General features: G+C 39.9%; 1 protein-coding gene across 2 annotated transcripts in view; it reads right to left on the bottom strand.

Moving 5' to 3' along the window:
* aff4 (AF4/FMR2 family, member 4) overlaps positions 1–25,092 on the bottom strand; it is a 29,513-nt gene extending 4,421 nt beyond the window's left edge. Inside the window, exons 1-20 of one of the 2 annotated variants that reach the window (XM_085289519.1) lie at positions 24,802–25,092; positions 12,345–12,474; positions 8,661–9,428; positions 8,123–8,161; positions 7,899–7,985; positions 7,629–7,656; positions 7,468–7,531; positions 7,214–7,306; positions 6,381–6,525; positions 5,425–6,178; positions 5,136–5,287; positions 4,547–4,632; positions 3,981–4,203; positions 3,534–3,631; positions 3,054–3,117; positions 2,312–2,448; positions 1,860–1,931; positions 1,607–1,700; positions 1,417–1,460; positions 1,057–1,274 (exon numbers count right to left, since the gene is read on the bottom strand). In XM_085289519.1, coding sequence (XP_085145645.1) covers positions 1,057–1,274; positions 1,417–1,460; positions 1,607–1,700; positions 1,860–1,931; positions 2,312–2,448; positions 3,054–3,117; positions 3,534–3,631; positions 3,981–4,203; positions 4,547–4,632; positions 5,136–5,287; positions 5,425–6,178; positions 6,381–6,525; positions 7,214–7,306; positions 7,468–7,531; positions 7,629–7,656; positions 7,899–7,985; positions 8,123–8,161; positions 8,661–9,428; positions 12,345–12,470 — 3,292 coding nt within the window. In that variant the 5' untranslated portion in view covers positions 12,471–12,474; positions 24,802–25,092. Of the gene's footprint in view, positions 1–1,056; positions 1,275–1,416; positions 1,461–1,606; positions 1,701–1,859; positions 1,932–2,311; positions 2,449–3,053; positions 3,118–3,533; positions 3,632–3,980; positions 4,204–4,546; positions 4,633–5,135; positions 5,288–5,424; positions 6,179–6,380; positions 6,526–7,213; positions 7,307–7,467; positions 7,532–7,628; positions 7,657–7,898; positions 7,986–8,122; positions 8,162–8,660; positions 9,429–12,344; positions 12,475–17,425; positions 17,687–24,801 lie in introns of those variants that run through there. The other variant, XM_085289518.1, reaches the window with a different exon arrangement.
* Between the last annotated feature and the right edge of the window lie 512 nt (positions 25,093–25,604).

Here is a 25,604-nt window from a genome sequence, read left to right as displayed (position 1 = left end):
CATCTGTAAAAAAAATGAAAACACATTTTATTTATAGGTAGATAAATAAAATCCGTTTTTGCACATTAATCTAGAACACAGATGTTAGATTGTGGGCCAGATACGGCCCACTTTGATCTTAAGTGGGTCAGAACAGGGAAACTCCCCTTTCCATCATTGTAAAGAACTTTAACTACACATTTACTCTCTGTTATCTTAATATATTCAGTTCTTTTTAAAGTTGCTTAGATAGCACCAATTCACAACAGTCACCCATATTATATTAAAATATGTACTATTAAGTAATATAAGAAAAAGAAGTGCAATCTGAAGAAATGTTGCTCTAGTAAATGACACGTCTGTTGGCACGACCTAAGTGTTCTGGTAGCTCATTGCCAAGACTCCTGTATATTTATAAAATATATAAAAGCTCTAAAATAGAGATGAGAGGAAAGAAACGTTGAAAAAGAGGCATGCTAGGATCGTCTGATAGCAAATTAGTCCTATTTGAAGCTGTTTTTAAACTTGGAAAGAGCCCAAAAAAAAAAAAACCCCCCCACAAAAAAACCCAAAAACTAACAGTACATTAACCATTTAAAAAAACAAAACTATCTGCTTTTTTACTTTAAATAAATAAATAACAGGAAAACAGACCGAACAAACTCATTGCCTTTATGGTAAACAGATCTCAAGGCCTACTCTGTGACAGGAAAAACACTTCATTACCAAAACATTTCTGCAACCAGGGCAAATAAAACCTTCAAATTAGTCATAAAATGCAGCTGGGGAAAAAAATTCAACAAAAAATGGTCTGCATGCTCGATCAGCCAACCTGCTGCCCATTTGTATAGATCTATACTCAAATCTCTTTACACAGTGGGTGCAAATACTGCTGGCAAACATCTATGAAAAACCTTACTGCTGCTGCTGAGCTATTAAAGATGTAGAAAATAGCAGCTCAGGATATATAGTTCTAGATCCCATCTGTGTTTGCTTTTAAACATAAATTTAAAAGTCCAGAACAAAGACCATATGTCTCTTCCTTTTAACTAACAAGCAAATCCTTGTGTCGTATACCTTTTTGCTCTTTAGATAGTTGCTCAGCCTGGTCCCAGACCTCGGTGGCGTACAGGAAGTTGGAGGTGACCTGGACATAACTGGCAGCCATCTGGTGGATCCGCTGAGGTATGGTCACAGACGAGCTAGTGCTGCTGGTACTGCTGACTGCTGAGTAGCCACCCGCTGTGCCCGGTGAGAGTTTGGGAGATACTGGAGAGGGCATACCTGCCGTCTTACTGCATCAGGAAACAGAAGCAGACATGGCAATGAGTTTCCTGGCACTGTGAGGGAGAATCTGGGAGTCACTTGACAGAACAGCAAATAAGAACCTCTCCTTTACTTTATACATCAAAAGATGTAACAGAGGATGTGACTTACTTTCCCATTCCAGGAGAGGGAGCTTGGGTGTTGCTCAAAGAGTTCTGGAAAATGAAATAAGAAGAACATTATGCACACACAGAGGAAGCATGTTACATATTCACAGAGAAAAACGTCTTTCGTGGAATTTTACTGCACGTCTTTGGTTTTGAAGGTCTGCCAAGGAAATAAAGTTAATAATAAAAAGTACCTTTAGGTGTTCGGTGAGTGTTTTAGAGTATTTTAGAGCGCTGTCTTTTCTCAACTTGAACAACCGCAGGTAGAGAAGAGACTGGCATCGCAGGCTGGAAGTAAAAAAGGATAAATATTGATCTAAACTAAAGAAAGAAGCAACAAATATTTGAAATGTGTGGAAAGTTTAAGTTACACGGCCAGGTAATGAGTACTTGGAGTTGACAGCTGAAGACAAGAGTCCACCACCTGATGTTGTTCAGTGTACTCACCACAGCACAGCTAGCCTCTTGTCTGCTGGAGTAGCATCTGGGGCCATGTAGCTTTTTAACTTCATAGTGTATCTGGATGCAGAGATAATCAAGAGCTCAAGTTTTTAGGAGAAAAGGATTGAAGCAAATTAAGCACCTCCTTAAATATTGTACTTTTTAAAGGAGCACTCCATCCACTAAGTATCAAAACCCATGCAGCAGAGGCAGAGAGTTGTTTGTCAAAGCCTGGTGCTCACATTACCCACAATGCAAATCAACCATTAGCGTGGTGTGTTATGCAACTTGTGCCTCATGCAGCCCTGAGGTGCTTGGCCTTTGGCACAGAGATACAGGTTTTGTTTTTGTTTTTCTTGAACAACTACGTCCTCATATGTAGTGGTTCTCACCAGTGGAGGTCTCCTTTAAAGTGTAATTCTGCTGACAGTGATAAACACAGCTATGGCTGCCCTTACTTGATAAGCTCCACCGTTTCAGCATACATGGGGAAAGGAGACTTTGCCTCTTGAGCGCTCTTCTCCAGCGCGTTACCACATTCAATGAAAGACACCACAGCATCCAGATAGAAAACCGCCTTGTCAAAACGGTCAAACTGCAAAGGAAATTAAATAAATAAATAAAGAGGACACATAGTGATTAAATACTACCCACTCTTTTGAGACTGGGAGGACAAACTACCTTCACATGACAATAATTTGACATGGTTTTGGTCAGTAACATTAGATAAGTGACATGGTTTGAATATGACCTGGTTGGGATTGCATAAACTGATCATATCACTGAAGTAATATTATGCTGATGTAGCTTATGATCCTGATTTTGTGTTTAGAGAGAAAAGAAGAAAACAGCAACTAAATAATTAAACTTTGAGTAAGAATAAGATAATCCAACAGAGATGGCTATTTTGTAATGCAAGTGTGCATAACAGATACCAAACAGATCCACCTGCTCATCTACAGTGACCCGGTAATAAAAGCATTTTTATTACCATTTTTAAGGAAATCACGCAGAGCTCAAACTAAAAGCAGCTTTGAAAACTAAGTAAAATTTCACAGTCACCACAAAAAAGTCACTGTGAAATCACTTTCTGCATAAAAGGAAACCTCTTATTATATGTAACATAAAGCTCCATAGAAAATGTCATTTAATGTTTTAAAGTCTTCTCAATTACACCAGTCATTGGGGTCTTGCTCTTACCAGTGCATCTGCATTGTGTTTAAGTTTCTTGGCCTCCTGTAAGTAGTGATCTGCTGAATGGACCCTGAAAGAGAATAATGAGAAGGTTTAACAAATCAAATCATTTAAGTGTTCTTGACACTGTGGCGTGCTTTTTATATCCACTAAACGTAGAAACTTGGAAAGAATGTCATAAAAAAAGTCTCTTAACTCCTGAAATAGCTCTTATCTCATTAAATCAAAATGTGAAGTGAAAAGGTAGGAAAATAAGAAGCAAGACTATGTTGTTGCGTTACCACGGCATTAAAAAGGCAGCGATTCCCAGCAGAGAGCCTTTTAAAATGGAAATTAACATAACTTTTCTGGCATGCAGGCACATCTATTCATGACCTCCCCAACCTCCTGCAGCTTTATGCATCAAAGGCAACTCTAGATCCCCACAGCAGTTCTTTCTCTGTGCCCCGCTGAGGGGTTATCCACAGTGGAAAGAGCTCCTCTTACCTGTCCTCAAACACCAGCTTGGATCTCTGAGACTTGGAGCCGTCTGTGGAGAGCGGGGGCACAGCCAGCTGGTTATCGCAACCCTTTGAGGATTTCTCCTGCAGAGAAGTATGGGGAAAATAACATTTTAGGGAAAAATAAGCTTTTTTTTTAAAAAACAGACTTGCAGAACAGGACAGAGTCACAACAAGTTAGAGGTTGGTCTTATACAAATGTAAAACAATCCCACCAAAAATCAGTGATTATGTTATAGTTGTAGATACACACTGCAAGCCATGACCTTTGCTACTCCCTTTCTACCCTCAACGACAACTTCCTCCCCACTCCATGCATGCTCTGGTATTTAAATTGCTCAGGGAAAAACACTGCACAACTGGCAAGATGAAAGTCTGCCCTATCTGCAACATTTGATAGGTATCAGAGATAACAAAGGCTTCTCATGCCTACCTTGCAGTCACGTGTGCTGCGCCCTTTTTCCTCTCCTTTTCTATGTTTGGAGGTGGAGCTGCCCTTGGTGCTGTGGCTCCCTTCTTTTCCACTTCCTGTCCCGCTGGACAATGACGTGGAGGACTGGCTGACTGTCCGCTTTCGACTGGGATGCTCTGCCTTAATTGTCCGCATGGAAGGAGAGGGGACTGGCTCCTCTTTCTTTTCCGAAGACCTTTTAGAACTGAGTGGGATTTAAATCAGTATTTCATTATGCATTGTGTCAAACTAGGCTCAACATAAAACATTAAAACTAAAAAGTTAAATATTAACATTTCATGTAATTATAAACAAAGAATGCAGATATGGAGCATAATGGCTAACAGGTACAGCTTGAAGGGGCTCAGATATAATAATAAACTCACTACATTAAGCTGTTATGATGCTCATTAGAATTTACAGGGTTTATTTTGTCTTTTGTGTGATTATCGGAAAAGGCAAAATTAACTACTACTGTCACATTAGGCTCCTGGCTTACAGAGGGTTTACTGGTAATGATATTCAGGACAAAAGCTAAGATTACTCACTCTTTACTGCTGCTTTTATGATGGGATGTAGATTTATCCTCTAGCTTGATCCGCTTGGTCTCTGGCTTTGTGCCTTCCTCATTAGTCTAAAGAAAGATGAGAGAGAAAAATAAAAAGCAGGGTGCATTAAAGAAAAAGTCAGATTTAATAATAGGTTACACGCCTCCAATTATTATCGGAAGACGCCAACTCATGCAGGTATAGCTCAACTATGCCAGCTCACTGTTATCCTAAATGACTGTTACATTCCAAAATATCCAGTCACAAAGATTTTAATTCTCCATCTTTGGTAGTTGTGTGGCTATGATTAAAGTAAAATGCACAGTCATCTAACAGCGCTAAATCCAGGTCTGGATCTCAACCAGAATGTAGTCAATTGTTCTTTGGCTCAAATGCACTTTCTTGCTTTAATGGAAATCTGTCTGTGTGCTATTCCAAGAGATGCTATACGGGGGGGGGGGGGGGGGGGGGGGGGGGGGGGGACCTTAATAAGTGAAAGGGATACTCAATAACAAGCTTTTCTATTTTACTTTGCTTTCAAGTAGAAATACAATGTATTTCTTACAAAAAGCACTGAAATTTGCTCTACCTTGTGTTTCCTCTTGGCCTTGCTCGAGCTTTTCTCAGAGCTCTGTTTGCTGAAGTCTTTGCTGTCCCTGTCGAGAGAGTCTTCCCTCTCCACTTTTATCTCTGCAGGTTCCTTGTAGGGCCGCCCTGGAATTCTGGACAGCAAGCTGAGATCTATGGGAAACAGGAAGGAAAAGGGTAGGGTATGCTTAATTTGGTTCAAAGTAAAGAAATCCCTTTGGTTCAGTGCCCACTACACCTTGACATATTCTCTGGACTTTTTACAAGACTTGCGAGCAGTTTCGACTAACCTATCTTGACTAATAAAACTTGCTGCTGAGGCTGTCTTGCAGGGTAGCGGTCCTCGGGGTCACTGAGAGGAGACAGCAGCCCTCTCTCTTCCCCAGGCGAAAAAACGCACACGGGTGTCCTGATACTCTCTGTGTACTTGGGTGTCTGGGATGAGGACGGGATGCTGTCGTTTCCTTCGGAGTCTGATGATGAAAAGTCTGTGTCAACAAATTCACGAGATTTCTGAGAAGTCTTGGTTGCTGCCTTGGGCTTGCGCTGGGCTGCAGTGCTGGAGGGAGTAGTAGTGGGCCTCGGCGAGGATTTGGGTTCTTTTTTATTGCTTGGTTTGCGTGAACCCTTCGTAGCAGCTTTGGGCTGATGAGGTGGTATCTCTGGAGCCGGCTCACTCTCCACTCTCAGACCTCCCTTTGGTTCCTCTACCACAGGAGGCTTCTCAGATTTTTTAGGCTGCTTTTTACCCACTCGAATACGTGGATTTGTGCCACCCTCGCTCTGTGCGGGTGACTTTTGCCGGCCACGGCCACCTTCTGCACCTTTCTGGGCTGCCCGCAGGTCCCTGCTTGGGGTGGGTGCTGCTGAATCTTTTGACCCCCCTCCTTGGCTACTATAGCTGCGCCCTGAGCTGTTATCTCGGCCATCTTTCTTGAATTTGGGTGGGACGTTATTGTTGTCCAATGGGGATGAAGGTGAGGACTGCTTGGCTTTCTTGAACCAGTTGTCCAACTGCCACTTGTTTGCCATGGGTTTTTCAGGCTGAAGGGGCACAGAGGGGAGCACAGAATTAGGAAACAGTCTCACTGATTGAACTCCTAACAAAATATAAGAGTCTAGAAGAAAGTACCATATAAATATTCAATCCAAAAAGAGAAGTGGACAGTGTGAAAACTGGTTCATACAATCCTTAATCAACCAAGCGGTATTACAGCTCTGTATAAAGTAACTGAAAAATTATTACTTCAGGGGAGGCAGGCCGTGGTTGCTCGTTGGCTTCGCTGTCTGTCGTGCTGCTTTCGCTCTCGCTGTCAGAGCCCGAGCTGCTCTCTGAGCCACTATGGCTGCTGGAGTCGTCCCTTGATTGCTCAGCTGCTTCGCTGTTATTGCTGTTCAATAGGAGAGCATTAAACATTGTCATTGTGGTGTATGAGCAAACATCTATACCTCCACATAAAGATTTTAAGTGATCAATAATGGTATTTTACGGTCGAGTCACTAAAAACCTGTGTATGTTGAGATTATTCGTTACCGCAGCAAAAATCTGAATACTTATGTATGCATTTTTCAGGGTTTAGAATCAGTCAGCATAAGGCTATTAATGCAACCTGTGTAGTAGCTGCTCAAGAGTCCTTGGGTAGTTCATAGGTTTCGATGCTTTAACTGTCAAGCCACAAGGTGTGCATAAAAACCCCAAGATTTGCATTCTCTGTCTTTCTCCACACACTCAAAGCAGCTTTGTTATATATTCAGTTTTAAAAAAAAAAAAAAAATGTGTATATATATATATATATATATATATATATATATATATATATATATATATATATATATATATATATACACACTTTGCATCCAGCAAAAATATGGTTTTATATTTCAGGCATCACTATGTCATCAAGGTGCAGTTAACACATAAAGACAAGACACAAAATGGCTGAAAAAGAAGAAGAAAGCTACTCGAGCTGTGAAGTTTTTCTTTCAAGATTGGGAAAATGATTCAAAGTTAAAACAGTAAGTCTCAACATAGGACTTAGATAAAACTTAAGGACTTAAAAAATGTTTTCTACAGTTTACCTTGCTGATGTGTTCCTTGAGGCATTCTTGGCAGAGTCCTGTTCTCCATCACTGTCCTCACTGCTGCTTAGCCTTAGGTCTTCCTCCAACCTACTGAGATACGGGAATCATTTGTTATTCTTTATATGTCGCCACAGTCGTTTGGAGTTACTGTGATTACTTTTAGCTTCTTAACTCAAATATTTATTGTTCAACTATTCCACTCACTACTGACAAGAAAAGAGAAAAAGAAGGTTCAAAGATGAAGCACTTACGTGGGCTGGTCATCGCAAGTTTTGGCTTGGTGGCTACTCGAGCTCTTTGATGAACTGCCTCGCTCTAAAACACACATAAAAAGATTTATATGTATTGATTGAAAGCCTAGAACATATGCATTTAACTTTACTTCACTATTTTATGTGTGTGTAATACTCACTGTGCCCACTTGGAAAAGGGTGAGTATCCTGAAATTAAAAAGAGGTGTTAACTTATTTTCATGAATCTCTGCGTTATTATATGACTTTGCATTCATGCGAAAGATGCCATGATACATTCAATACAAGCAGTAAGTAACAAGTTGACTTATCACATTAAGTAACCTTCCAAAAAACCCTCCTTTTCTTGTCTTATGCAAGGTTTGATTCATACAAATGGAAATAGTTCATCACAACGCAATCACATTAATCAAACAGACACTGCTGCTGACCTTGGTGGGGAATGGAAACTTGGAGGGCTCTGTTTTACAGGGAGTGTGGATGGCCGTCAAAGGAGGGGGCCATGACTGAGTCATTTCCTGAATTTAAAAAAGAGAGAGAAAAGAGAAGGGAAAAAATCCATTAAAATTAGCTTTAAGGTGTGAGTAATCTTGATGGTTCATTCAATTATTTGAAGCAGATGGCTTTTCTATGAAAATGAGAGTTGTGTCTGTACCTTCAGAATTTCGTCGACACAGTTGGCATCACCGGATCCCTAAAGACAGAAACAGCATGCTTATGAGACGTATAAACAACACGATCTCAGTACAGCATGTGTGAGGTGGCTTCCATTTTGAGCCCTATTAGTCATCCTATAGGCATTTTCTGAGAACTAGGAGTTCATTCAGACCATGTGTAACAAGCTGAGAGGTCCTTCAACGTAATCATTACATCATTAAATCAAACACATGCCACTTCTCTGACATAGTAAGCTATAAATTCTACACAAGCCGTTGGTAGGTCGTTTCTAATGTACAATCAGGGTTACACCAGAGGGACACCTCTTGTTTTGAGTCAAGGCAGAAATATATATATTTCTGTGGGTCTAAGAGAAAATGAAGGAATGATCACAGCATGCAACATTCAAAAAGGCATCTGCCTTAAGAGAGACTTCAAAAAGCTGCTCTTGAGGTGATATACAAACAAAGAGCACATTCTTTAAATAGTCAACATACCAGGTTCACAACAGCATGAGATTGAGACTCAGGTCTTACCTCTACAGGTTGGGAAGGGATCTTAAGTTTGGCAAGCTTGGACTTCATCTCTCCCACAGTGCTGCTATGCGACTGTCCAGTGTAGCTTTCCGCTTGCGAACTCTTAGGTTCTGCTGTTTCCTGGCCATCCATAGGCCGCACATAGGCTGTTGGTTTTTGCAGCATTGTGCTGGGCTTGGACATGAGAGATGGGGGAAAGGCCTGACTTGAGTGCTGTCCACTGGGGAAGGACGTGTGAACCCGTGAAGGTGAGTCCCAGTTGGCCTCTCTGTCTCGCGGTGACTTTGAGCGGTAGCGGTCCTTGTTGTGATGCTGCTCAGCAGACAAAGAGCTTCGCGAGTGACTACTGGAGGAACTTAGAGAGCCCTTTGCCGGACTTGACATGTGTGACTTCGAGTGATCGGAACCTCCGCTGTGTTTACTTGACTTTTTTTCCCGCACCTCCCCTCTCTGGCTACTGTTGCTGCTGCTGCCTCCGTTGCTCCTCTGGCTGCTGTGCCCGCCCTGGAGTCCTGAGCGTTTCTGGGACTGGGATGAAGATCCGCCCGCTGCGGGGCCAACAGGGGTCCACTTACTGCTCTGGCTGCTGCCGCCACACCGCTGGTCCCCACCAAACAAAGGTGGACCCGACTTCTCCTCAGAGGAAGACGAGCTGTTGGATGGTTTACTATTAAGTTTTGGAATGGTGTCACCAATTGGCTCTTTCATTTCGTCGTAGTTGCCCAGCATGCTCTGAATACGGCTGGACAGTTTATCTTCCTTGCTCACCTGCAGAGTGAAGCAGAGACAAACAAACAAAGAATAATTATTGTGGAGAACACGAGTGAAAAGAGGGAAAGCAGAGAAAAGAGAAGTTGTTCAACATTTGAGGTAAAGGCGCTCAACCAAAAACAGAGGCGCAGTGAGAGGCCTAAACACAAAGTTCACTTTTTCAGACTGAGCCCAGATCTGTCCAAACCCATCTGCGAACACAGTTACGCTCTGCCCAGACACCCACCACAGAAGATAATCAATCACTATAAGGCCACGAGTTCCAGCCGACCTGTTTGCAATCAGCCCGTGACAAAAGTCTGTGTAGAGTATCCAGTTTCACACGTAGCCTCACGCTTCAGTTTTGTTTGACAGAGTCACACCGAGGGTGAAGAAATACTAGCCGTTATCTGCAGCAGGAAATGTAACTTAGCTTGGTCATAACGTGCACTCCACTACCTCCGGTCTGCGCTGCCTGGCTCACATATGCGCAGCTAGGTATCACCTATTTTTCTTAATGGCTGTTGGTTTCGATTTTGTTTTAGGCTGTTTTGTTTTGAACAACTGCACTGTTGCTTTCACATAACACACCATTGTTGCGTTATGTTTAACTGAGGAAATTTCTGAGAGGAAAACCTTCAGATTGTAACTCTGTCAAAGCTTTTTTTTTTCTTTCTTGATAAACAATGGTGTATAGTGGTTGTTCAACTGCTGAAACTTTCAGAGGAAACCTCCAAGATGACCACAGGAACACTTTTCACCTTTTGGTTCCTGTGTGACAAAAACACTTAGTCCTGCAGCAGTACGGTCTTTAAAGCAGAAATAAATAACTTCAATCATTCACACTTCAACAATAACAAGCTACAAAGAACAAGCCGCTGATTGCCATCTCTTCAACATTTCTTCTGCCATTTTGTGATATCCGATAATAACAGCCACAAGTTTTTGTTTTTAATCTGACACACATTTAATTTGCCTATTTTTCGATGCAGACAAATGTTCTTAATAGATTTTTAATTTGCTGAGTCACTTTGGCTTTTTCGGGTCCAATTATATCCTGGTACCGTTAGGGTGAAAGCACCTACCCCGTCATATAATTTGAGGGATCCCTGATTTTTATTTTTATTTTTTAAGGAGCCTTTCTAAGTGAAAAGAACATGAAAAACAATATGCGGCTTCATAGATAAGCTTTTATTCTGTGCCGCTGAGAGAGTGCGTGAACTCTATGCCATAAAAATGTTACTGCTGTGCTGGTCTACATCTGGGAGGGCACAGCTGCAGCTGCGTGCACACATGGCCTTTAATACAGAACACTAAACTTCCACTTAGTGGAGCATGACAGAGGAGAGAAAAGTCAAACTAAAGCTTATATAAGACTCGCACAAGTAGAGAAAACTCTATTGGACAGACTTAAGCAGTTTGCTTGTTCCAAAATTCTGCTCTGATACTGCAAAGACTGAACACCATCTTGTTCTTAAACATAGTATCAAGCGTGTGAAAACAGCAGATCACAATGTACAAGGGTGAAAAGCTTCTTCCTTTGTAAAGGTCAAGGAGTTTTCCATCTTTAATGTCAGCTTTTTTATCTTTGTTGTGGCCCAAAACACTCCTCACTTACCTCTGGTGGCTTTTCAATTCCCAACCTGTCAGAACACATTCCTCACTGCCTCTTTGATGGCCAGCTCGAGCTAAAGAGAGAAGCCACTTACATCTGCTCAAATCTGGTTAGTGGCAAAGATTAGACCAGTACAGAGAACTCAAATCCTCTTTACAATTATATTGGCTGGGCAGGAGCCTGAAGCTGGCTGGCCTACATCTATGTGTGTCTGCAAGCGCAAGAGGAAGCTCTGCAAAGAGGAGGCATGTTTTCTGGTCTTTAGTTTGCTTTCAACAACTGTAATGCCAAAAAGCTACCCAAAGCCAGGTGTTTTTAAACTGTGCTGTATTTAGTGCAGAGTTGGTGAACTGCTCACAACTATCTGACAAGTATGTAACTCAAACCTCAAATCTTTGTAGAAACATTTGCGCTTTTAATCCATAATTATGATTAGAACAAACACTGCACACAAACCTACCAATTTCCTCTTGAAATCGATGTTGCTGGTGTTCCATCTACTTTCTTAAATAGATAACTATCATCTCTGATATCATATCTCACAGTACAATAATATTGAATGGGTTGCATTGTTGTATTTTGTCATGTTTCTCAGGTCTTTGTCTGAATTTCTACGAACATTATTGCTAAGGATTGTCTTATTGCATTGGAGTCACACTGGGTTAAATATGTACACTTGGGTTTTAAGGGGTATTTATTATTTTCTTTTTTTTTTGGGGTTGTATGGAAGCCCCAAACGCAATTTCATTGTTCTTGACAATGACAATAAATAAATAAATACTAAAATACTAAATAAATATCTTGCTTTTTTATCACACGTGAAGTAAACAAGATTAATTCAATTCATTTGGGGGATTTGTTTTGGGCGGACAACAACACTTCTGAGAAAAACTATAGACTTCAGGCCTCAATGTGTTTCTCCTCCAACTTGTAATTCAGCTCAGTTTCACTGATACATACTGAGAAGAACAGCCTTAAACTTGCTTTTGGGCTATAGTTCACCTTAGTAACAGTGTTACCTGCCTGACGATCCAGATTAACATTTCAGTTGATGTAAATCTACATTTCTAAATAGTTTAGCTCTTGGAACGTGCTTGTTTAAGCTAGCAAGACTTTCCGAAACAGCAGTGTTGTGCTGAATACTAGATCGCTGTAATAGTGTGCAGGAATTTCCCACATTGTAATTGCTTAATTTGCAGGAACTGATTATTATTATGCACAGTCTGACACCTTGCATTTCCAGTCACTGTTACAGACTCCCTTAATATTACTAACCACTTAGGTGCCAGATAAAGTGAACGTGAGTTGAACAAACTTACCACTTTGTAGGGTTCGGGGAAGAGAGGGGAATTTGCTGGGAAGGCCTCTCCTCCTCCCTGCTGGATTTCTTGATTTCGCCTTTCTCGTTCTTTCATTCGGAGCACATTCCGGTCCTCACGGTTCATGTTGCTATCAACACAGAAGAATAACAAGGTAACATAATGAGAAGAAATAATAAACAAACAGCGTATGTCTTTGCTGAACACGGATGCCTGCAGGGGCAGTATATTATGAAAATGAGATCTCGGAGACAAGTGCGGAAGAATTAAGCAAACATATAGTCTTGTTAAAAAGTCAGCTTGGAAAAATAGAAATGGTCAGTTTTTTCTCTTCTTTTTTACCCTTTACCATTTAAAACAAAACAAAACAAAAAAACAATAAAGTCACAACAACTATTGAGAAAGATCACACTACCGCTGTGCTCTGCTTTGACTCATTGTTAGCACAAACATAACTGTCATTAGTGAAATCCCACACGTATCATAAACAGGGGAAGTTGTGACCTATGGAGAAAGTAGGTTCTAATAAGCTTAGCCTAGTCTAGACACTGTGCAGTACCCTACTTCATCTGCAAATAATCTCCTTGTACAGATGGTCAGCACAATTTGCCCCCAGCTGAAACTACCAATTCAATGTTTTCACACAGTGAGAAGGCTGCAGTTTACATACTTTTTATCTCAAAACATCAACAGTTGCAGGAAACGTTTGCGAGCACTTTGTTATTTATGATTGAGATCTGGGTAAATCCAAAGGGTACAAATCAATCTGACTGAACCACTAACATGTTTAAAAAAAAAAAAAAAAAAAAATGTAAATAAAAACTTTGAGAAGGTTATCAAAAACAATTTAACTTCTTTTCTAACAGCATCTAAAAAAGCAAATGTTGCACTGATGGATCTCAGATGTCGAAGATGGTCAGCTTGATCACCAAGCGTTTGACAATTACGTCAACAGTTTAGCTTATTTTCCTCTTAATGTATTCAATAAAAACACTACCGGTATTACCTGCAAATTCAACTCAACCTGCCCCATTACTGTTTTAAGTACACATCTCTGTTAATTTAAAAAAAACAAAAAAAAAAAACAACAACACACCCCAACATATACAAAACAGACAAAAGGTTAGTGGTTCAGTGCCTACTTGCAGTCACTAATTACAATGCGTTAAACCATTCATTGTTGTATGCGATCAAGGGTTTCAGTTAGCACTAGTTTGTTTTCTCTTCATGCTGGAAGCTGAAAATAAACTTGAAAGCATTTCTCTCTGAGCGAAAGCTGCATTTCTTTTGGTTGGGGAGCACAGTATAGTAGATCAAGTAGTACAGTTTAACCTCTTCCTCCACCTGCTATCGGTTCTTCCTAAACAAGGGGGAGGGAAATCACCCAAAACTAATTTGCAGGTTTCCCTCTTAAAGACTTGGTGTTGTGAGCAATGCCTTGACGATAAATATATAATAAGGTTAAAAAAGCACCACTGAATAAGAAAGGTATACCATTGATAAAAAAAAATCTCTTCAATAAAATAATCCTTATGGGATAATAAATGAGACAAAAATGTAATTTTCTGGGAAAAATGCACAACTATAGCGAGGCACAGTGGACAGAGCATGATGGTTTTGGCCAAGTTGCTACCTCAGAGCCTAGATACTTTACAACTACTGATGGATGGTTTAGAAAGTACACTGTGTCCATGACCTAAAGCTTAGGAAAGGATAATGAATGCAACAAGGCGACAACTCAAAAGCATAAGAAAACAAAGATGAGCATGTCGTCCTGACCTTAACCCAAGCGAGATGCCATCCCAAAATTATTAATCAACTAAAACAGCTTTTTGTCATGTCTCATAACATCTATAACAGTCTCAGAACACTTTTATTTTATAAAATGAGTTTGGTAAGTTTAGTAAGATTCGTACAAACTCAAAAGCTCACTTAATTTGAAAAAAAAAAAAAAAACAAAACCCCAAAAAAAACCCCAACAACAACAACAACAACAACAACAAAAAACTGTCAGGCTTTTCCAGTGTTATGACTAAATGTGTTAAATAAAGTCACGGAAAGTAAATGTGTTTATTGCAGACTGTGTGACTAAAATGAAAGATCGGGCCACATTTAAGAGCAATCAAATCACAAATTTTTTCTTGTAACCTGCAAGAACCTGATTGCTTTTAAAATATTGGTAATTTTGGGTGGACTGTGTGCTGGATGTTTGCTTGCAATGAATGACAAAGTTAAAATAGACTGTAATTATCTGCTATGAAACTAGCTGGAACTCACTGGGTCCCCTACAGATAAATAAACACACCCCGTAGTCTGTGTTTTCCTTCTGAACATAATGTGTATTATTTAATCAGATGAGGAGAAAGTCATAAGGGCAATACCCCTCTGATCGGATGTATGGATTGACACCAGTGAGACAAACATCATTGCGACATGTAATATATCCATGTACACATTATCACGATAACAACTCAGAGCCATTCTAAAACATTACCAAAAATGCTCTGGTAGAGGAGAAATCAGGCACCTCATAGGTGCAGTGAGCCAAAAAAACAAATGTGACTTCCCTCTGCTGTGCACTTTGTTTAACAGAAAGCAACTACAGAGGTTTGAAAATAGAAACAAGCACGCTGTCATCCAGGCGTGTCGCCTCCCGGTTTAAGTCGACAGCTTCAAGCTCTGCCAGTGACAACAATGATTGTAAGGCTGTTGACACAGTGCGATTAAGCAGCAACCATCCGGCCTCCTTGTAGATTCTCAAAACTACACACAGGGTCTTTCTAATCTTTCCCAAGCATGACTAAAAAATGTAAGAAGTGGATGAGAAACTGACTCAACGATGAGGAAATTCTTTATACACAGGGAAGTCAAATGGCGAGAGAGTACACTGGAACCTGAGACTTACGAGGAACTGATGAATCATAAAAAATTAAATTGATAAATAAACTGTGTTACAGACTAAACCTTGTCCCCATATGCTGGTCAAGCTTTGAATGAACTATTAGAAAAGCTCATCAGTTAGTCTAAACAGTAATTTCCCAACCAATCTATTTTTTTTTTTCTTAACACGACCTTTAACCGTTTTATATCATCAACCCTGACATCTATGAGTAATGACAACTCCGACGCATTACTCATAGGAGGTATAGGGATTAATCCACTATGGCTAGGGTTCATTAAGCCACACTTATAAAGAAGCGACTAAGTCAACTTTATTTCATGAAACATACCATTAACATCATGATCACCTCTTGACTTAAAGCACAGCCAAGAACCAAGGCTGGAAATACAAAACCCAAATCCTAGCAACACACTTTGCATGACAAACTTTCTAAAACTGAAGTAGCTATGATTATCATCTACAGATAACATGGCCTCCTGCTATAAATGCTGTCCATAACTTTATTTACATCCATGCACATTTGATTGCTTAGATAAAAGGGTGATTTTAATCTGCTCCAGCAGTATTAGTACTACACGTGTGTATATATGTATATTAGTTTGTTGATGTAATGTGGGTGCGGGCCTGCATGTGTGATTAAGCCACAGTGCTAATTGATCAAAGGCTCCAGGCAGGATCCTTTGTAAACACAGCTCATTTCCATTCTGCCAACTAACTTACCTGAGCTGTTATTTGTTATTATTTGAAAAGGGTGTGACGCTTTAGTATTACGAGAGAAACTCAACAGCCAAGGAGGCTCAACTGTCTTGTTTGCGCCTCCTGGTTGTTGAACTTCTAACATTTCTAATAATTGTTAGTAATAATTGTAGTACGCTTTAATTTTAGACTCTTCCCAAAAAAATCTCATTGACTTTAAAAAAATAAAATAAAATTTAAAAAAAATCACACTTTCAGAGAAATTACCATGGTCCTATTCACGAAAACTTAAGTTTGGCTTCAGAATAACTGAGAAAGTACTCACTGTACCCAAACAGAAAAAAAGAATGAAAAACAAGTGTTGGTGACATGATATGACCATGTGGCACGTATGTGGTAAGCCTCTGCACTCAATCTGTTTATAGTTTAGTCTTAGACCTGCCTCTAAACGCAAACTAGGCCTCAGGAGTACCAAACCAAGACCCTGATTCTTAATTAAGAAATATGATTAACAAAAAGTTCGAGCAAAACACCATGCCTTTCTGTACACATCAAGATTTTTAAATTGTGAATGAAGAGTAAATCCACAAAATAAAAGGCATGGATTTATTTCTGTAGAAGTGAAACTGTTACCGCACACACAGCTGGTTTTCCACAAACAGTTTTGTGTTCAACATGTCCAAGCAACTAAACCAACACTGTGGATGGTGTTAATCATAATTCCTCCAAATCAACCCATCTCTCACGTCACAAGGTATTGTTATTCACTTTCAAACTGAATGAATAATTTTATGACTTACAAAATAAAGGGTTTTCCTTTCCAATTTGACCTAGGCCAAAAAGAGCGTACTGTATATACTTCTCAGATATCAGTAGCTAAAAGTGCAAGCTATACAAATAAAATGTGACTAATCGAGAATAAATTCAACCACCATTTACTTGTGTTGTGTTCAAAACAAGTAAAACCTTACTTTAAAGTCAAGATGCACATATAGGTGAGCTTTGATTGGCATTTTCCTGACTTACCAAGCCTAAATCCAAACCTTGAGCCACTCCCCTCCCTATTCCAATAAAATAAGATGGATTAACAATAAGAAAAAAAGTTTTAAGTTTAAAGAACATTTATTAATATGAAGGTGTGATGGCCAGCTAGGTTTACTGTAGCCATTCAACACTGTGCCAAACTGAAAAGGTCAAAGTCTGAAGGCAGATCACTCTGTACCTAAATGAATCAGCTCGTATGTCTCGTTCTAAAGTACCACATAACAGTCAGATCTCATCTTTAAAAACAAACAAAAAACAGGGAAAAAAAACCCCACGATTTTCTCAGTATCACTCTGGGACACAGCCATTATGTAAGGCAAATCAAACATGTCTCATCTGTCATATTCAAGTATTCACAATAGGATAAAGTTATGTGCTTTAGTCTTACCAGACACCAAGCGAAATGAGTAAAGCAGTTAAATAGCTCTGCATTTCTTACCCTGACTGAGAGGCCATGGCCCCAACCACTGAAACATTGGAAAAAGGAGGGGAGGAGGTTTCACAGGATCTCCCAGGAATTCAGAAGTATTCTCGTCATGACTTGTCAGCCTGAATTTCCACACAAACCACCTCCAGTCAAGAAAACCTGACCCCTCTTTTTCAAATCTAGATGTATCTGTGGGCGTCCAGCTGAAAGAATGTGACTAAAGTTTCTTTACTCGACTGGAAGGTACTGTGTATTTCCTTGGAGTGGAGACAATTCTGACTTAGGGAGGGGAGGCGACTGCTTGTTCTCGGGAAATACCATGTTGGCAAACAGCGGGGGTTGGTCACATGCGAGGTGAAGGCTACAGAAAGCAGCAGCAGCTTTTGTTTCTGTTTTGAAGATAAAGCATGCATGAAAAATGAGAAAAGTGAGGTGAAAGAAAGAGGTTAATATTGAATAAATGCGAGGGTATTTGTGCTATTTAAATGTTTGGAGTGAATGCAATAGATAAATTAGGGATAAGAGACCTAATTTCTCATGTCTATTTTTATAGAAGAGTGCCTGATGTTTGACTGAGAGCACTTTAGGCTGATTTTAATCTTTAAACCCCTCAGAAAGTAGCAGAGGAATAATTTAATCTGAGATAACAAAGCAAGGAGCACAAGCCATCAATTTGAAAAGCTTGCTGAAACACTAATAGAAACACAGTTTTGTTTTCTTTTTTAAAAAAAGGGGGGTGACTAATTAAACCTTTAAGGAATCTTAAAAGATCACCTAGTCTTACTGAACCTTTTTACACCCTATTCTTACACACAAAATTAAGAAGGAGTGAAAAATTAAAAAGGGGATTATTGCGAAGGAAATTAATGAGCTTGGCCTTAAGGAAATGATTTCCACAACCGCCATGCTGGCCAATTAGAGCATCTACAGGAAAACGGGACTGAAGAAACAGCGAGAAAGGGAATAAATTTCACCTCTCTCCGAGAATGGCACAGTCCACCTCCTCCCATAAAAGGAGATGTTATTTTACACCGCAAAGCCTCTCCTCCAAGTGATGTCACGGCCCTCAGCACAACCCAGCCAATCAGAGCTGCTCTTTCCATCAACAACCTCCCCCCACCCCCCACTATGCCCTGGAGCACAGGGCAAAGCACCCATGCAGCCTGTTAAAGTCACAGCGCTTAGGCATCCAGTATGCTGGGTGTAACAAACATGAGGCTTTTTCAGATGATGACGAAACATGCTGACAAGTGTGGCATCACCGCAAGCTGTGAGGATTTTTATCTGGTACACAAGCTGACAAAATGATGCCACTTGTGTTCTTGACTTTCAGCAGATGTTTATCATTAATCAAGAACATTAAAGGGCGGGCTTTTAGGTACAAGTGTTAAACATTCATTTATTGCTTTCAACAAAAATATATCTGAATTTGATCACATCTTTACAAGGTTTTGCCCTCATTATCTGAGGGTGCTTTGATTTAATTGCAGAGAAATTCAACTTCAATAATCTCATAAATTATGACAGTTTTACATTAATTCTATGCTGACTGTGCCAATTCTTCCCCACACACAATGATGCACGCTGTGCTGTTTGCTTGTGGCGTTATTTAAAGTATTAAAACGAAGGCCGGTCTCCAAACTTTGGGAAACTCCATTTGATGGACTTTATAATAGACACAGCTGATATAAATAGTCATCAATGGATACCAAGGCTGTACAGTCCTGCCAACAGCTGCATGTCTGTATCATCAGGCTTACGCTCTTAGAGATACTGTACTGGCTGGAATTATTTCCCATTCATGCTGAATCTGAAAGCACAGTGTGTTAGTCTGTCATTTCTCAGCACTTCCGGCAATTACATATGCCCTCTACTTTTATAAATAGAAGCAAAGTACTACCCTGGGAGGATTTAATCAATGACCAGGCTCATGAAGTAGAAAATGTTAACAAAAGGTTTACTATGCACATTACAAATGGCTCTAATTTTGTATTAAAAGCTATGAGCTGTATGTACATCAATTCATTTTGGATATTAAAACATAAATATTGCATGTTCAGTGAGTCTTGGTTAAGCAAAACTACAAGTGTCATCGATCATAACTGGTTTCCAGGACTTTACAGCACCTTAGATTGCTCTACAGAAAGTATTCTGTAGCAGGTGCAGATGGACAGCCAGTGCCACCACCACTACCACCCCCAGTGCTTTTGAAGCAAACCTGCTGACTGCAGGAATTCCAGAGGGAGCGTCCATTCAAATGCAGCAAACCTGCCCTCTATACCAGCTGTTTGGTGAGGACTACAGGCAAAAATCACATGCAGCTAGGGCAAGAAGACTAAGAAGAAGTGTTGGGAAAAACTGGAGTGGCTTTCAATCACTAAAACATGCAATACTTTTCATTAAGAAAACCCTGCAAGCCATATTTCTGTATCAGCATTTCAAGAGGAAAGAAAAGGGCTTGATTTTCCTTGAGACTTTTATATCAAAGTGCAGATGAGGAATTTTTGAAGAGGGCAGTATCTTAAATTCCCGCTTCAATTAAAAGAATTCAATATTTCTATGTGGCTGCACATTAGCTCCAATTAGCATATCAAAACAAGTCTCGGGTCTTGATTGGCATGTTCTCTAAACAACTGCTTATGTCCTTTCATTAAAGCAGGATTGAAGCATTTGAACTGACTCGCTGCCTGGAAAGCCTCCACTCAGCAGGCGTGCATTATCTGAATAAGAGGGAACTGGCAGCATTTACCAATCACAGGCTCAGTGCTGAGACTGTTGTGCATGTACACAGCTAATTAACTCATATTAATTTAGGAGCTTTTTATGTTTAACATTCAGTAAAGCTGTTTACCAAGAGCAAAACGGTAAATCAGTCTCTTCATGGCACTGTGAAACAGATTAAAAAAAAAACAAACACTTAAAATAGTCATTTTCTAAAGCTTTTCTAAAGCTCTTCTAAAGAACTTAGGTATCTAGTAGGCAAAGTAAAGTAGTAGGTAAAATATACACTCTAAAATCTAGAGTAACTCTTACAAACAAAGCTAAAAAGTACCAGGCTCGAAAGCTCATTTGGATTTTACCTAGGTAAACATTGTCACGTGAACTCAGAAACAAAAGAAATGCTCTCACTTGCAGGTTTGACACAGATAACATAATGTTCAGTGTACTTTTTAGACCACATTGTTAGTGGAACATGACACCCAAGCCTCAGTTATCTTGGCAACATTTCCAAAGGATCTGCGTCATTCAAGCTCTTCAGAAGGCACAACACAAGCCTGTCAAGAGGTTTTTCATTTTTAACCTGCTTCTGATCTATTGTACGATTTTTAACTCAGCAGACTGAGCAGCAGTATACGAATAATATTTAAGCAACATGGATTATACCGCAGAGAGAGAGAGGGAGAGAGAGAGAGAAGAAGCCATTTCGTGAATATGCATTTCATAAGGTTTTAGCTACCCATCTTGAGTCTATCAGACCTTCCTTTAGTGTGATGAAACAATCTACCGAAGAATAAACCATTCCTTAGTTAGTCATTTTTTACCTTAAAGAAACTACAATTATCCAGTCAAACTAAATCTTAACCTTTAAAACAGCAAGCACTTTGCAAACTAAAACTGTAACAACATGCAAAGATTTCCTGAAGTTAATAAAAGGTCAAACAAGACTGTAGTTCTCTCTGTGTAATAATTTCCCATCCATCAGTCTCAGCTGTATTACTCAGAGAAAAGTCTGCACTACATCTAAAGCTGAAATGTCTATCACTAACCTCCAAACATCCAATTAAACTCTCTCGTAGCTAGAATAAAGGCTCAGTTGTGGTTAAATGGAGGAGTGAAAACCTGCAATGATAAGCCAATTAACTGAAGTGCTGTCGAAAAATGAATCAGCAAATATTTTTGATAAGGGCACTGAGCGGAAATTTTCGTAATTTCTAATCAAAAATGTGCTGGTTTCAGCTTTTTTGGGTTTCACACTTGTTGATGTGAACATTTGAAGCATCACCAAGGAAATGGGTGTAAATATATACAAAGCACTTTTCAACATTTTATAAAAGAAAGAAAGAACATAAATCCATGAGATTAATCAATAATGAAAATAACTGGCAGCTGAGCCCTAAAATGTAGACAATTATTTATGCAAAATGTTTACATAAGACGCTTAACAATATAAATCTACAAAATCCACATTTTATCTGCGTATTGCATAAATTCATACCTCTGACTCTGGGATTTGTTTCTGTTTCTGTTCCTAATGCATTTGTTATTTCCTTCAAAGCACTTATCCTGCTTAAAACAAAACAAGAAGAACATACTGTGGCAATGAATTTCACTACTATTTGAGACATATTACTGCTGCCACCGAAAAAGACTGAGGCTATTATCGTTCCACTTTAAAAATAGTATTATAAAGCAGTATCTCACAGCACCAATCTATGCCAGATCTGTGAAATGAAATGGCCTTAATGAGCTTCACCTTCACAGGACTGTAAAGCCACATGAGAGTTTAACTCGCATCGCTGAGAACAAAAGCTGAAGAACAGATGCATGAGGTCAGGACACAGTGAGCAGCATATTTCTCTGCTGCGTGAGCAACAGTACTGGGGGATAAAAAGAGAGCTGCTGATGTCTGATTAGATTCGGGCTAATTAAGCTGGCAGACTCAGAAAGAGCCTTCAAACAAGTTACTCTCAACAAGCTTCTCTTTGTACAGGAAATAAGATTTGATTATGAAACTTACAAACCTTAGCTGACCACACAATTAACTTGTACTTTGGGTCAGGTTAAAGAGGAAAAGGTAAATGCTAAAAAGCTGTAACATCTGCACAATGCATAAACCAGACAAGCGCAACACCTTAAAACCATTTCTATCATCAACAGAAGAATAGCTTTTCTCTTTAAAATTGTGGCTAAAGAGGCAATTCTAAGCTTTGGATTAATTTTCCTCAAATGTAGGTGCTCAGATTTGAAATTGTGTACAATGGGCTGCAGTTGAACAGTCTGAAACTAGACATTGCTCACTTCCCAAATATCCAGCCAGCAAAACAACAGTGGAGTACATCAGGAATGTACAATAGGTGTGCCAAAGCCAAAGAAAACATGCATGCACTGCTCTGTCTGGAACAGACAAACAAGTCGCATAACATCTCGACTGAATGTGTGCCCTTCGCCTTGGCCACAGGGGAAACTGTTAAACTGAAGCCTCACAGCAAAACCCAAACAGGAAGTGAAGAGGATTTCACAGTAAGCCGCGTCACCAGTAGCACATTTACACATTACTGCCAACAAGGTGTTTACATCGCTGCTCCAGGAACCCTTTCCCCCCTTTTTAAAGATTCTTTTAAACTAACAAAGCTGGTATCTAGAAGTCATCTAGCCTCAGTTGAATGTCAAGTATGCTTAAGGTTTTCTTTGGTGCTTCGGTGTCCGGAAACCCAAAACAAAGACTATCACATCCAGACAATGTACAGTCACATGCATCAACCTTATCTCTCTGCTCAACACTTTCATTTAAAAACAAAGGCATGACACATATATGAGCTATTTTTAACAGTTTAAAATAGCATGTTTTACCTGGATTAATTTTCTGTCTACAACCTTTGAAGTAGCGCCAACACTTCAGTTCAGCTTTCTAACTTACTGCCATCAACACAGCTCTTCAAGCAAGCCTGGTGATGGCATTATGTTTCAAGCTGCTACTAAGAGTATTTCAATTGTATAGTCAAACAAGTGGGTGACCTTCTGTGTATTAAAATACAGTAAGAGCGCCAACCAAGGGCTACACTGTAGTTAAACTACTTAACAGCACACACAGAAGAGGTTTTAGCCTTGTACCAGAGGAAAATCACCACGTCGGTGAGACATGAGGTGTAATTTACTAATGCAATAAACTCATTATTTGTTAAAAGCTGTCTGTAATGTAGTCTAGTCATAGTGTATAATCACCTCTCAAAGGTCCATTTTTTGCTATAAAAACCCCAACTTTATTTACTATTTGTTTATCTTCTAGAGTGGAAGCTGGAGTTTCAGACTGCACTATTGCCTGGCATTTTCAGAAAATTATTGAATATAAAACAGCAGTTGTCCTAAACCAGCCAAGCACTGCAGCTCACTCCACTGTATGAGGGGGGGGGGGGGGGGGGGAGAGTTTTTTCTCTGACATAATTGAATCCGACTGCAATATCAACACTCCTGTTATGTCTACATAACAACAAATCAACAACTGCAACCACAGTTCAAGTACAGCTTTTGCTCCATCCACCATCTGACTAAAGTTGCTGAGCCGGTTCACAGCTACCTGCCGTGAACGAGTTCATGACCTTAGGGCATGAACTCGTCCCCCCTCCCGACTAAGTGCAGCCAACCATAATAAGTCAGTTGGTTGCACTTTCCTTGTCTCCATGCGTCAAGCCCATCCCTCCACATGCGTGCATGAACTACCAGTGACAAGTGTTAAGAGGAACTCTGGACTTATCACGCATTTTCTGGCCCTTCCCCCCTAACTATGGCACGTAAAATGGCTTCCTAGAAAAGCACATCAGCTGATCCTTCGCTCAACCAAAGCATACATTCGGATTAACTGTGCTGCCCTTCTCCCCAGTGTTGATTTTCCATGCAAATAAAGACTTTGACTGGACACAGCAAGGAGTGGCACTAGGAGTTAGTAATACAATAAAGGAGGAGGATACGAACCTAAAACTTTATGCTCGTCGTCACTGTGCGAAAAATAACGAGTATCAAGAGCCAATGATTACCTAAAACGACCATAAACTAGCACAGAAAGTACAAACAAGTAGCACTTATGTCCCATTGTTTGATTCCCCAGATGCTTTTTAATGGAGAGCGAATAGTCTGTATTTCAAATGCAAAGGAAACATAGTATGTTTATCATTTGCACGTGTAGTATCATATAGTTATGCCGCCGTCTGTAAGAGCAAACTTAGGTGTACAAGTTATGTCAGCCACGGATAAACACAAACATCAGTCGTCATGACCTGTTAGCTGCCATGACAGGAACAAAAACATTACTCCTATCACCGCGATATTTTCCCCTACTTCCTTGCATAGAAACGTATAAAAGTAACATCTACCCTTCCCATCCATCGAATAATTAAAGTCTCCTTCCACCAGAACACCAAAGCAGGTACAATGTCTAACCAAATCATTAGCAACTGGCTAGCACGCTACCTACACGACTACCTGCATATCTGCTTTAGCATAACGTTAGCTAGCCGGACCCTGCTAGTAGCGTATTAAGGCTAGGCTAGCTAGCCCTGAAGCTACTGTTTTTTTTTTGGCGAAATTCTAATTAGCGTTCACTTCAAATATCAGATACCCTCTAATGCAGTAAAACACCAACTAACGTCTTCCATCAAAGTTGGCATCCTTACCTCTTGTCTTCTTTTTAGGCCCAAACCATTCTAGCTATTGGAAAGCTCTTTTTCTCTTTGTCTTTTCCACTTCCAGTTACACGCAAAACGGATTCAGAAAAAAAAAATGCTCTAACGGCTAAAATACTAAAACCAAGTGGATGGTCTTCATCTTTTCCTTAAAACACGACGACACATCGAGAGGGAAATAAAATAAAAATCATTTTCTCTCGCGTTCATTTTTTTGTTACTCCTGAACTGATAGGTAAGACTGCTAGCTAAGTTAAGCAGCCAGCAGGTACCACCACAGACAGGACTGAATGCATGGATGGCAAAGCGGTGGTGCATTTGCGCTGTCGGAAATCTGTCAATCCCACCATCCGACACAGTAAACACTGTCATAAAGTAAATCTTAATTAACACGTCAGCACCGCTGACGATGTCTTTAAAAACACGATTGAGCCTTCTTAGCAGTTGCGAGTTTTATTTTATTTTTTTATCGTACCCCTCGGATAGCTCTATGTAATTCCCATTCGGTGTGAATGCAGCATTTCTGTGACGCGCAAGGTTGACCAGACTTTGACGTTTAGGAAATCACGTTTCATTGTTCCCTGATTGTACCATGGACAGCAGGTTATGACAAACCGTACCCTGCTTTTAATTCATAGCTCATCTAATCTTCAACACACACCCTAGTTATCTAGATTTAGCTGCCCGCGTCTATGATTAATAAGTAAATACGTTTTAAATAGTAATATGATTCATTTTTAATCTTTCAAACAATGACTTACTTTGTGATGTCTTACTCTGCCTCCAACTTCACA

Source organism: Mchenga conophoros, linkage group LG10, assembly GCF_057382185.1.
Source record: "Mchenga conophoros isolate Kocher_MC1m ecotype Shallow Benthic linkage group LG10, M_conophoros_male_GT1.1, whole genome shotgun sequence".
Classification (NCBI taxonomy): domain Eukaryota; kingdom Metazoa; phylum Chordata; class Actinopteri; order Cichliformes; family Cichlidae; genus Mchenga; species Mchenga conophoros.
Note: the sequence above shows the minus strand (reverse complement) of the source record. Positions and strands in the feature narration are given on the sequence as shown.